The following is a 12,813-nucleotide window of genomic DNA, read 5'->3' as shown; positions in this document are numbered from 1 at the left end:
ACTCCTGAGACCTGCTGGTGGAACTGCCCGATTGCTCCATAACAGGTTTTACTCAAAATGAGCCAGACTGCAAAGTTTTCCACGCTAACAGGGCACTTATACTGAGGTATGGGGTTTGGGGTTTTTTAAAACTCAGATTTCTTAACTTTCGTTACAAAATTCATCTCAGATAAGTCATTGTAAAGGAGCTGGCATGGAAAGGAAGCCATGTGATTATAAGGATTCAGTAAGGGGTGTTAGACAAGGAGAGGTTGACATTTCTTCTGTATTATTTTTTTAAATCTGCAGTTGCTGGTATCCTTCTGTGTCACAGCTTGCAAGCAAATCCAAAGGGATGAACCCCGTAATCTGTGCGAAGATGCTTATTGCCAAAACCGCAATCTATATGGATCATTGACTATTCTTGTCTTCATTACCTTATTGTGAAAGAGAAATCTATACTTGACTAAAGTTTCTGTCAGACCAGCAAACAGCAGAGGTGGAAGAGTTGAAACAAACACCATAGAATTAATGTTTAGAAAGTCCTGCCTGGATACTCTAGACTATTGCTGATTATTGCTAGAGTACATTAACAGGTTCTGTGAAAAAAAATAAGGTGCAAGAGGCACATACTTAAAAAAATAAATGGTAACGCTGTGCTGTAGCCTGGAGGTCTATGCTTCCTTGCCTCAACTGTTTATTCTGAACATCATATCCTCTTTCTACTTCTCATGCAATAAAATGCTAATTATTTGGCATGAATTAAAAAACATTCAGTAACTATGGTTATTTTCCCAAACAGATTAGCAATCTAAATTTCACTTCCAAAACAGAGCCAGAAAATGTGAACCTAAGTCTCAACAAGATAGTAAACAACACTGTATCTGACTTTGTGCTGTAAATGTTCATTTCAAACTACTATGTATATAGTATCCAGTAAAAATTAACATTTTGATTTATCATTTTTCAGTTGTAAGATCAAAAAAATGAAATGTTTCAGATATTTTTACTGAAGTGTAATGGAACGGCAGTTCTGGAACCTGTTTTCATTTCCACTATACCATTCCTTTCCTCTTTCTGCTTGCATTTGTTAGAAGACTTGTATATGAAGAAGAATTGGGCTCATAACCTATTGTTTAGTTTTTCATATGCAGACACATATATTCTTGAACAAGTTCTAACTGGAAGAAAAATCCTGAAAATAAATGAAAAAAATATGCAGTATTCTTTTGTAAACAGTGAAAACCTAACCCTATTTTACTGACAAACACAGACACACACATGTAGCTATCTAACATTTTTGAATAAAAACATGACACAAACCCTACAAAAACGAGCTTCTGGAGAAAGCTGTTGAAAGAAAAACTTTGAGCTCTGACATTTTATGACTCCTATTCTCTCTTTCATAGGGCCTCAAGATCAGCATCTACACTGATTCACTTACACTAAAGCTGCTAATGAAATCACTGGTTTTAGTACAATGCAGTGGCAACAGCCGTTTCAGTTAGATAATTTTCAGACCTCAAACCCAGGCATTTAAAATAACAAAACTGTTCATACAATATGTAAATTATATATCATGAAGAGTCAGCTGTAAATTTATCAAAGGGGAAAACAAACAGTAAACATGCGTGTCTTAGGAAAGAAGTCTGCTTGAGGTACACAAAAGGGAGGTCAGAAGGTCCGTTTTTAATCATATCACCCATTCCAGATCTACTTATAACCTTACCTGGTATCAGAAAACCACAAGGCCCTGGAATCTCTAGAAGCAGGGCATGGATGGTAAAGGGGTAAAAGTAAAAGATTGAGAATCTGTTAGAGGCCACACAAAAAAAGAAAAAGCACCCATAAATGTAGAAAAACAACTGAAAGAAGAAAATACTAGGGAATAATTCCTGGAGTAAAAGAATTCATAAAATTAGAGTAAGGTACAGTGATTTTATGGAGCTTTACATCTGAAATGAGACTTCATTTTAAAATGCTCATTTTCACTGGGAACTATTCATTATGTAAGTAAAAGTCAAGCATCCATTTCACTTTCAATTGAACCCAGGGATACTGATGAAGGAATTACACACTACTCTTTTCCTGTAAATATGTACAAAATAGCAGACCATGAACAGATATTCCAAAAAGAGTCCCCTCACTCATAGCCTAAAATTTTGGTTCTAATAGGAATATAGCATCTTCCTAATTTCTATTCAGCAGCTCATTTTTAAGCAGAAGACAAAATTACTTATCTCTGAGTAACAGACACATGATGTCTTACAGGGCCATCATGTCATTGAAAAGCTGCTGATTTGCAATCTGTAATTATGAGCATCTTCGCAGGACAGTGGCAGGAAAATTATTTTCTCTCAAAGGTATCCATAATACTAGATCTCCACTCTTGGAAGTGAAACAAATACAGTTCTTACCCTGCATAATAATATAAAGGATATCTTCTGATGGGCAAGAGGGAGTAAGATGCATTTTCTGGATTGTCTGACAGAAACATAACAATAATTGTAGGCAGGGGTGCTACAGTTTTTAAACTGACAGAGCTGGAAAATAACCAAACGGGTTCTTCGTGTCCATGCAAATATTCTTTCACTTATATCCCTACAACAGTGTGTAATCAGAGCATATCTGCAATAATGTTCAGTGGATGCTTGTAGAGAAAACCATCAGATTGGTAGGCCAGCAAATGTCCTATCTAAAATCAGATGAAGAGACTTTGCAACAGATGAGCGTCATATGCAATGAACACTGGCATCTACATCAGAGATGTACTGTTGAAAAACTGCAAGAAGGATTTGGAGGGAGACATAATTCATTGGCATCATAAGCAGCAAAATGGGTTCCAGTAGTTTTTGTTTAGAAAAAAGTTTTTTTGACAGAAAGCCTAAGGAGAGAAGACTAAATAGGATGAATATGCAGTAAAGCACAACTTTGGATGAGACAAACTGACAAAGCCCCATTGCTTTTTTAAGGAAGAAATTACAAAGCGATTAAGCTCACCTTTGAAGATACATTAACAGATGAGTAAGTCCAAATAGCTTGAAGATTACCTAGACTGTGAGAATAAATTACTTCTACAAGACTTAAGATCATACTTATCTGATGCTTTAGAAATAACTATAAGCTTAGTAATGGCTTGCAAGTATAAGCATGTGCAAATTTTGTTGGGTTTTTTTGTTTGTTGTTTTTGGTTTTTTTTCCAGTAGGGGATTTCAATGTTTCTAAATCAGGACCATAAAAAATGAAGCTGCAGCAGAAGTCTTCTGTGTTTTCAAAATATTTAAGAAAACAGAAATGGATGGAATAGAGGAAGATTAAACGGTAAAACCAAGTTCTCTCTGTGTCAGTAAAAGAAGTACTCTTCTAACCAAAAAATAGTAAGGTTCAGAAAAAGAACATAGGAATTAACAGACAATAATATATGTTGTGACAGGAATGTCAGCAACATTGCTACCAATATGAAGATAAATACTCTTGGTCCAAACCCTGAGAAGCCTCCCCATATAACAACATTTTAGAATGAGACCTCTGTAGAGGTAATCACATCCCCTTATCTATTTTTTGGGGGGTGGGGTGGGGTGGTGGTGGTGGTGTGATTTTTTTGTGTTTTTTTTAATGCTTTCTTCTGAAATATCAGAGGAAGAATTCTGGTCATTCTGGACATATTGATGCAATTAATTGCAGACTGCAAGGATTATTAATGTATTTACAGTTTTTACTGTAAACAGTGTGATGGAAAACGACATTCTTTGGCTAAGGAAAGTGTAGTTGTTTAAACTGTAGTTCATGACTGAGACAGCACCAAGTTCCTATGTACATCCATGTACCGAGTAATTCTGTACTGTAAGTCCAAAGACTTCTTCTCCATCTGTTTGAAAATAAATAGGCATTGAAGTCTTTAAAATAAATACAGTTTCTGAACAGAACCAATGGTTACATCCCTACGTATGGAGAGGAATGATAACAAGGGTGGTAAAGATGCTATAATAAACATATTTAGAGCACACAGGACTCTTATTTCACAGCTCAACTATTTGTAAAAATTCAAAATTGACACTTCAAAGAGAAAAACCAACAATGGTACCTTGGCAAGTAAATTTTTTAGAAGGAGTTGTAAGAAGAAGTTTATCTGCCATTTCTCCAGGACCAGCACAACGTGCAATACCAGGTTCTTTGTATTCTGATTTTACCCAGTCAGATAGCCACTGCATGTTACAATCACAATAAAGAGGATTTGCTCCAATAGCCCTATGGAAAACAGACAAACAAAATGGGAATAAAGTTTTAAATGGACACTTTTAAAAAGAAAAGCCAGAAAACAGGTTGGCAAAAAAACTTTCAAACCACAAACCTGCCCTCTCTCCACCAAATTGACTGTGAAACCGTGAGGTGTCTGGATTTGGGTTCTTAATCAAGAAGAGACAGTTTTAGCACTGAACTTTGTCCAGAAACCTAGTCATTCTTAGCTGCATTATGTGTGAACTTTGCAGAGCTAATACTAACTAACTCTTTTTCACCCTTGGTATGTGATGGCCAAGATCAGCTGCATCAGCAGAACGAAACTGATACTGGGAAATTAAGTTTGCAAGAATAAAGTATTTCTTCTGAAGCAGCCCAGGCAACCCCACAGAGTTCCACCCTGATATTTTTCCTTTTCAGTTTATGGCTCCCAGGCTGGTACAAACCATCTGTTTCTAAGCTTCCAAATTTGATTTAATTATTTCCTCTTTGGAGCTCTCCCACTGAACTCACAACGATGTGCAGAATTCTGTAAGAGGTCTCTGCTGCATAAGTAAAGAAAACTACATTACTTCAGCCTTGTGGTAGTTACATAAGAATTGCCTCATTATGAAAGCACATCCATTTCTTTAAGTAAATCTGATTTTTTTTTTAATTAAAAAATAATTTAGCTAGAGATTTTCAGAATTAATTTCTGTAAAGGCTTTTAAAGTGTCTATTTTCTCTGCTAGAAACTATAAATACTCTTAAAACTCTGAGAACAATATGTTGTTTAGTTAATTTGGAGGATAGAAGCATTGTGCTATTCTATAAAGATGCACTTCTATTCCTTTTAAGAAAGAAAATAGTCATAGAACTTTCAACAGATAATCTTGACATATGCACACGCTGTCAAATGGCAGTCAGTACTCTTTTTCAGATTTTTCCACAATTTTGGATCACATTTTGGTCTTCCAGAGATACAAGAAAATCTTTGGCAAAAAGAGGTGGTACAAACTACCACTGCTGAAATACTCTTTTCTGCCACACTGAGCGGGAAGCCCTCTCTTAATCATTGCTATGTAATTCCAGCTGAACACAAGAAAATATATATACTTCTTCTGTCAGGCTTGAGTCAGAACAGTAACAAAAGTCAGACTTGGTGACAGGGCACTTCCCATGCAAGGAGAAACACCTAGCCTTTGTCCACTCTGTATCTGCAAGACTGAATGTCAGCCTGAACTGAAATAACACAATTGCTCTGCGAAAATCAGAATGTTAACAGGGATAACTGGTGGCCATTAAGAAAAAAATAACAGCAACAACAATCGAATCCATATAAGTTTTACTGATATTTCATGCAGATAAGCTAGTTTAATAGTAGCATTTGAATGAGTTATCAATGACAAAGCTTAATCAGTATCATCAAATTTCTGAGAAACGGCAAATGAAATGTAAATGTCCAATACTGAACAAGAAACAGATAATTAAGTTTTTAACAACTGCATCTGTTCAGAAACATAAAACCCAGATATATCTAAAGGCACCAGTCAACTTACTCCTCAATTGCAAGCGAAGATTTAATATCTATCCATAATCACAATGAGGTTTACAGATAAGTAACTTGTTCTAATCTAGGTTCCCAGTGAAAATTAAAATCGGGAAAAGTACTGCCTCAAATTGTATTCTGAAATCAGATGCCATGTATTTAATGTCAACTTAAAAGACACCAACACAAATCGTAGAATAATTTAAGGCACTCTGGAGGTCATCTAGTCTCACCTCCTGCACAAAGCAGGGCTCACTTCAAAGTCAGAGCAGGATTGCCCAGGGCTGTGTCCAGCTGAGCTCTGAAAATCTCCAGGGATGGAGATTCTTCTGCTTCTTTAGGCAACCTGTTCCAAAGCTGAACCACCCTCACAGTGAAGAATTTTTCATTATGTTTGAACTTCCCTTCTTGCAGCTTCTGACTGTTGACTCTTACTCTTCGCTGTGCGCTTCTGAGAAAAATCTGTCTCCACCACCGCTGTAATCCCCTTAGAGGCTTAAAGACTATTAGGTCCCTCCTTGGCATCTTGTTCTGCTGGCTAAATAAGCCCAGTTTCTTGAGCTCACACACAGCTTACACGATCCAGCCACTTCCCCACCTTCCTTGCCCCGATTCTGGGTTTGCGCTGGTTCATACACATCTGATTTGTACCACAGAAACTCAACACATATTCCAGATGTGGCATTAGGAGGGCCGAGCAGAGGGAAGAGACCACTATCCTCAGTCACCTGGCTGCTCGCTTTCTAATTCAGCCCAGAGCATCTTTACCCTTCATTGCTGTAGGGGCACATGGCAGACACGTTCAATTTGCTGCTCACCAGGAGGCCCTGGATTTTTCTCTCCAGCCGCTTCCCAACCTATACTGATGCATGAGCTTGTTCCAGAGCAGGCCTTTGCATTTTATCTTTGTTCAACGATATGAAATTCAGTAAACATAACATAAAAAATACAGTTATCGTCTAAATACTCACAGGTGCGATAATGCTGAAAGATCATTAAAAGCTCCTTCAGGAACAACAGAAATATCATTGCCATGTAAAGACCTTAAAAAGAAAATAAACAGAATAATATTTATGCATAAAAATCAGCATGTTAACTTTGCAAATTTCATCTTCTGTAAATAGTTTTCAGCTTTTCACATATTTTTTTTCTTCCACTTCCTTGGTGTTTCCAGCTGTTTTGGTTTTGGGTTTTGTTTTAAGCTCTAACTGGCAGCCTAATCGTCATTTGATTGCTTTTCATCCTGAATTTTCCTCAGAAATGTTAATAATATGATTCTTTCAAAATTGAAAGAATAAAGGTCGCTAAAAGCAGGCACACTTCTGTTAAGTACTGACTGGATTTACGGAAGAGTTATTATTTCTGACTTTTTCAGCAATTCCCTGAAATTTCCATTAATTCTGTTCATACTTTTTTTTTAATCTTTCATGGATTCATGGAAAATATAGGCATTGACTTTTCATTAATATAAGTATTAAGGTTGTCGGCCTAATTTGATAGTAAAGTTAAAGAACTAAAGACTTTATTAAGCATCAATACCGGGACTAGTGTTATCTCTCTTGTAGCAAACCTGCACAAAAATATATCATCTTTTCCATAAATTCATTCAGTTACATGTATATTTAACACATAGAGAATTATGGTTCTTGAAATTATCCATCTTTATATAAAATAATTGAAGTTACGTGAGCAGACTTAAATAATGCCATGCTGGAGACATTTAATCCAACTAAGCTATTAAATGGTTATAAACTATCCAAATGGAGGAAAAAAATTACATGTTCTGCTGGGGACTTGAGAAAGAAATTTTGCAGGTTTTTTTCTTAATGACAAACTGAAGCTGTAAACTAGACTGACTGTTCTTTATTTTCCTTTGTCCCTTTTTGTGCTTTTTCAACCATGCCTTTCCTAGTGGTAAAATGGAAAGTTTTCTTGGAACCAAAAAATAATTTTATTTATTTTCAATAGTTAACCATGATGTAACAGTTTTGGAAATACTCCCATATTAAATGAAACAAGAGAGAAGGAAATTTATTGTTGGAGTAAAAATATTCAAAATTCAACTGCAAAATCCCCTCATATAAACTTAGGAATTTATGCATATGGCATTTTTGTTAGACTTTAATGCTTACAACAAGGAAGAACATAACACAAAAAAGAAATACAGCCAAGGTTAAAAAGCAGAAAAGTAAAAAGTATGTGTCTTTATATACAATGTTTTTCAGGGTCACATAACTTCTTGTGCAGCATTTTGAGAATATAGTTCCCCAGAATTAAGCCACTTAGATTTTTAAGGCTACGTAACTACCACTTCTCAAATACTTCATAAGTTTGAAAATCTAGCAGCTTCCTACAGATTTGCTATCTGCTGTACACAAATAAAAATTCTAGGAAATCGCAATGGTTAAAAAATAATACTTACAACAACCTCAGTGATTTCAACCCATCAAAAGTCCGTGCAGGGATACACCTCAAGCGGTTGTAACTAAGAATTCTGAAAATACATAAAATACTGTCAGCAAGTATACCAGCCATTCAGTAAATAATGCAGAGCATGACCAAAACCAGCTTTTGCACACATAGCTAGTTAGGAAACAAGTTATTTTACAGCCTCCACAACAAGCAAGCTTTAATATCAACTAAATGCCCTTTCTTTCCAAGACCAAAAAACCCCACTGTAATGCTTCCAAAGAGTCACTGTTACATGTTTAAACTTACAAGGTGAGCAGCTGAGTCATGTTGCTGAAGCTCTGATTAGAAAGCGTGCTGATTCTGTTGTTACTTAAATCTCTATAAAAAATAAATTCAGAAATTCAGACCTTAAAATGACTGCCCCAGTCCTGAAACACTGTAAGTTAAACTGACAGACACATTATTTTTATTAGTAGAAGTATTATCACCATTTGTATCAATATTTAAAGCAGCACATATTTTTATTTTCACATGCCATGTACAAGCCCAGCAAGCATTTAGCTTGATCAATGAAAAGCATTTTCATTTCAACACAGATGAAAAAGCAGCGCAATGCATTCTTACACAACAGCAATGTCCATCATGCTACTGAGTTAATAATGCAACCCTACATGAACCCAAGTATAGAAATGAAAGCGATGTTTTAAAGTGGAAATCATTCTAGTCATGTCCCTAATGACACCTGAGTAAATATCATCTAATAGTCTGCTTAACACTTACACGCTGAAGACATCAAAGCCCAGAGCTATTATTATAAAGAACACTATCTAAGATTTACAGAGAAAGCCTTAACATCTTTCTTGTTGTTCGGTATTCTAATGAATAAAATCTTAAGCATAAGTATGATGGAAGCTGGAGTGGTATGCTGGTAGCTTCAAAGATGGTAGCTTCAAAGAAGCTTTGAAGAAGCTGTATTAAATGTGAATACTGCTTGCTCTTTATTCTCATATTGTGCTTCAGTTTTCATTTTATGTTGACTATTCCACTATTGTTTACTGTATTTTGTGGTGAAATACAGTATTTGTTTCTGAGGGGACCTTGATATTTTAACTGAAGAGTACTGTTGAATAGCTATGCAATATACATATTTCTCTGCTTGAAATTTCATGAAAGCATGTAAGACAACCGACTCGTGATAATAATAAATATTAGGCATGTGCAACAGAGCAATCTATTCAAAAGAGAAAGAAAAAGTTAGAAATAATTTTCCTTGTTAATCTGGAACTCAGGAGACTGGCATGTAATCCCTTGTATGGCCACAGAAGAAGTATGAACAGTGTTTTGGTTTTCCAAACACAGCTGAGGAACATTCTCAACTTCGTAACAGCAGTATGAGGATAATCAGAAGAGATTACAATAATGTGCCCCAAAGGTCTGATAAATAGAGACTGTTACTACTCATTTTACTGGCATTTTATTTACTGTTCATCTATAATTTATTGTATTACATTTGTTTGCTAAATTGTTTTGGTGTATTTTCTGATGAGGAGGTAAAGTTACACAATTTCTGGCTGCATTTGTCAAAAACAGATCATGACTACCTAATCTCTGTGATGGAAGCCTTGTCACTATGCCTCCGATTAACTTCATCTCCAGACATATATCTAGTCTCCACTGATACTGTTACTGCACACAGTCCAATCTATACGCTGACTTCTTGTACTGAGGTTCCAAAGTTTATATTTTCTGTGTGCTGCAAGTTAGATCTTGTATAACTTCCCTAAACAATCCACGAAGATGTCCTATAGGAGTTCTCCTGATGTTATTTGCAAAATACAAAAAGTTTTGGAAACAGTTTTTTTCCAGATTTGTGACCGTGACCACTTTTGTCTAGCATGGGGTAAATAAAGGAAATCAAGTTCTTGTTTTTGAATGCCAAACCATTTTCAATTTTTGCAGCAAAGCTCTACATTTAAGGGATTTTGTTACTCCCCTCCACTTTTTATTCTGATTATAATGAAACCACAAACTGCTTTCAGAATGTTACACAGTGCAACCTCAGCTGGTATAAATTTTTATAGTCCTAACAAAGGCCACGGAATTACAGCCATTTACATCCACAGTCTTCCTGTTTCTCTCACTGTACTCTCACAAGGTACAGAAATCATATTCAAATCATTCATGAAGTAGAGGTGCTAAATTTTAGAGCAGCTAGTGATTTGCCTCAAATCGCAGAGTGAGTCAGCAACAGAGTTGGGAGTAAGGTGTTCTAGACAAGCTCTCCTCTTGAGTCATTAAACCATATATTGTGGGAGAAACAGAAGGGGTTACATTCAAGTGTTACGACAGCTCTGTGTGCTATTCCTTTGTGAAGCATACCACTGAGTGAATGTTTCTTTTGTAAATGAAATAATTCTAGTGCCTTTATGGAGCTGCGTAACAAAATGTTGTATTACCCTAACACCTCACCCTAATTACCCCAACTTTGTAAGACCTTATGTCTCTTTTCAGGTTAACTATAATTTCTGCTTATTTACTTCCAGATGTAATAACTGGAACAAAATACCCCTGTTTATAAAACGTGATCAAGTATATTATATGTAGGACGTGATAAGTAGAATAAAATACCCTCCATTATAAAATGTGGTTGGGTATTCTATTTGTTAAAAAATACAACACATTTTATGTTGGGTTTTTTTTTTCTTATAACTAAACCCAGGTATAATGGAGTAGGGTATTTTGTTTTGGTTTGTTTTTTTTTTTTTATTTCATTCCAGTAAAGAATGTTGCTCTAAAACTACTTACATGAGTGTTAAATGCTTGTAGTTGGAAAGCTCTTTCGGAACAAGGGTAAACTGATTTCCATCCAAATAACTAAAATAGAAAAATAAAAGATAGAGCATTATGCTTTTCATTAAAACAGTAGCATCTTCATCCACTGATCTTAGAATCCAACAGTAAAGTCAATAACAAACGAATACATAATATTGCCCTTTTATAAGAGGTCTTGCTTACAAATTTTGGGTTTTAGAGACAAAATTGAGGACCTGTAGCTTAAGATCCAAATGCTACTGTATCAGATACTATGAATATTATGAAGTAACAGTAATAACAACCAACTCTTACATAGTACTTTCTACTATTTTGTAAAGACTGCAAAATTAGGTCTTTATCATCTCAATTTCACGCACACACACAGGTGAAAAGTAAATCTGACTTCTGCAAGTCACATTAAATGTGGATTTTGAGCTATCGGAAATAGAAAGAGACCTTGACATTGCAGAGGTAGAAACAGCAAGGGCTGGTCCAAGCGCTAACACCAAATTCATTTGTCATGCCTGCAGTTCAGGTCACCTTCCCTAATTTCTCCCTGTGTATTTCATGATATATCAGGCGTGACATACTATGAGACTGTTTCTATGGAGTACGTTGGGGACTAAAGACAGTAATCAATTACACTTCACGAGAAAAGTTAGATTATCTCTTTTTTTTTTTTTCCTCTTTGTAGGCTTACAGCTCCTGTATTATATTGCTTGCTCTTCTTCCACGCTCATAATTCTCAGTAACAGACTTGTTCATCCTTAAGAGTTAATAGGTACATCACACCGTATTCGGCACCCGAGTTACAGGCAAAGGGAGGTACCAAGCCTGGCCTAAAGAGCTTCCAGCCTGCAGCCAGTCGGTACAAAATGCAAGTGGAGGGGCTCGTCATGGCAAAAGGGCAAGTAGGTTAGAGATGATAAGAAGTGCTGAATTTACCTGATTCTCTGAAACGGAGCAAACAGTGGCAGGAAGATTATAGGTCTTTAGTTTCTCAAGTGGGGCAAATGACTTGCTGCTGGTGGTATTATGGTGGTATTACTTGTGTCTCCTGGAACCCAAGTAAAAACTACACCCTCATTATCCCTATACAAAGAAGATACTGTAACCATCCGAATACTTGGAACACACTTGAGTTAAGAGCAGCCTCTCATAGAGGCACTCTTAGATCAATTTTGAGCTTAATGTCTTTAAGTATTCTGCAGCATCTTTGGAAACTCTTGTCTTGACTAAATGGATGGGCTGAAACACAGTTAAACTTAATGAAATAACTATCTACATATATTCAAAAAGCTTTTTTTTTTTTTTTTTTTTTTTTCCCCTCCCTTGGACCATGCCTTCCTCAGGGCTGCTTACCAAATCCAAAATATGTGTCTCAACAAGTTTTATGTTTACACTATGTTAATGACATTACATAAATGGTGGTGAATGGAGCGTGGGCTCATATACTTAATTATTAAAAAAGAAACCAACAACATTTAAACTTTTTGAAGGAGTAAGTATTCTGAGAAAATTCTTTTATCGACAGATGAATTAGGATATATTGCTTTAGCTTCATTAGAACTGAAGTACTGCAAGTATCCACTTGGCTGATAAGAATTCCTCCTTGTTCAAATGAAGCAACTATTAAGATATTTTATAAAACACATGAAGAGTACATCTTGGAAGGGTTATGCATGCTAATGAACAAGAAGAATCAATCAGTATGCAACTGCTAACAGGAACCACCTCCATTATCCTTTTGAAAAATATGCTAAATTGCATGCTTAGACACTAATTAAAGCATACAAAATTGTACACAAATGAGTTTTCAGTCACAGTCAGTGTTTCACTTG

General features: G+C 35.9%; 1 protein-coding gene across 1 annotated transcript in view; it reads right to left on the bottom strand.

Annotated features, from left to right (window-relative positions):
* SLIT2 (slit homolog 2 (Drosophila)) overlaps positions 1 to 12,813 on the bottom strand; it is a 293,963-nt gene that overhangs the window by 40,661 nt on the left and 240,489 nt on the right. The window contains exons 22-26 of the mRNA XM_009887665.1: positions 10,964 to 11,032; positions 8,465 to 8,536; positions 8,169 to 8,240; positions 6,718 to 6,789; positions 4,064 to 4,227 (exon numbers count right to left, since the gene is read on the bottom strand). Coding sequence (XP_009885967.1) covers positions 4,064 to 4,227; positions 6,718 to 6,789; positions 8,169 to 8,240; positions 8,465 to 8,536; positions 10,964 to 11,032 — 449 coding nt within the window. The remainder of the gene's footprint in view (positions 1 to 4,063; positions 4,228 to 6,717; positions 6,790 to 8,168; positions 8,241 to 8,464; positions 8,537 to 10,963; positions 11,033 to 12,813) is intronic.

The sequence above is a fragment of the Charadrius vociferus genome, unplaced genomic scaffold (genome assembly GCF_000708025.1).
Source record: "Charadrius vociferus isolate BGI_N301 unplaced genomic scaffold, ASM70802v2 scaffold306, whole genome shotgun sequence".
In the NCBI taxonomy this organism is placed as follows: Eukaryota; Metazoa; Chordata; class Aves; order Charadriiformes; family Charadriidae; genus Charadrius; species Charadrius vociferus.
The sequence above is the reverse complement of the archived record's forward strand: the minus strand, read 5'-3'. Positions and strand labels throughout refer to the sequence as shown.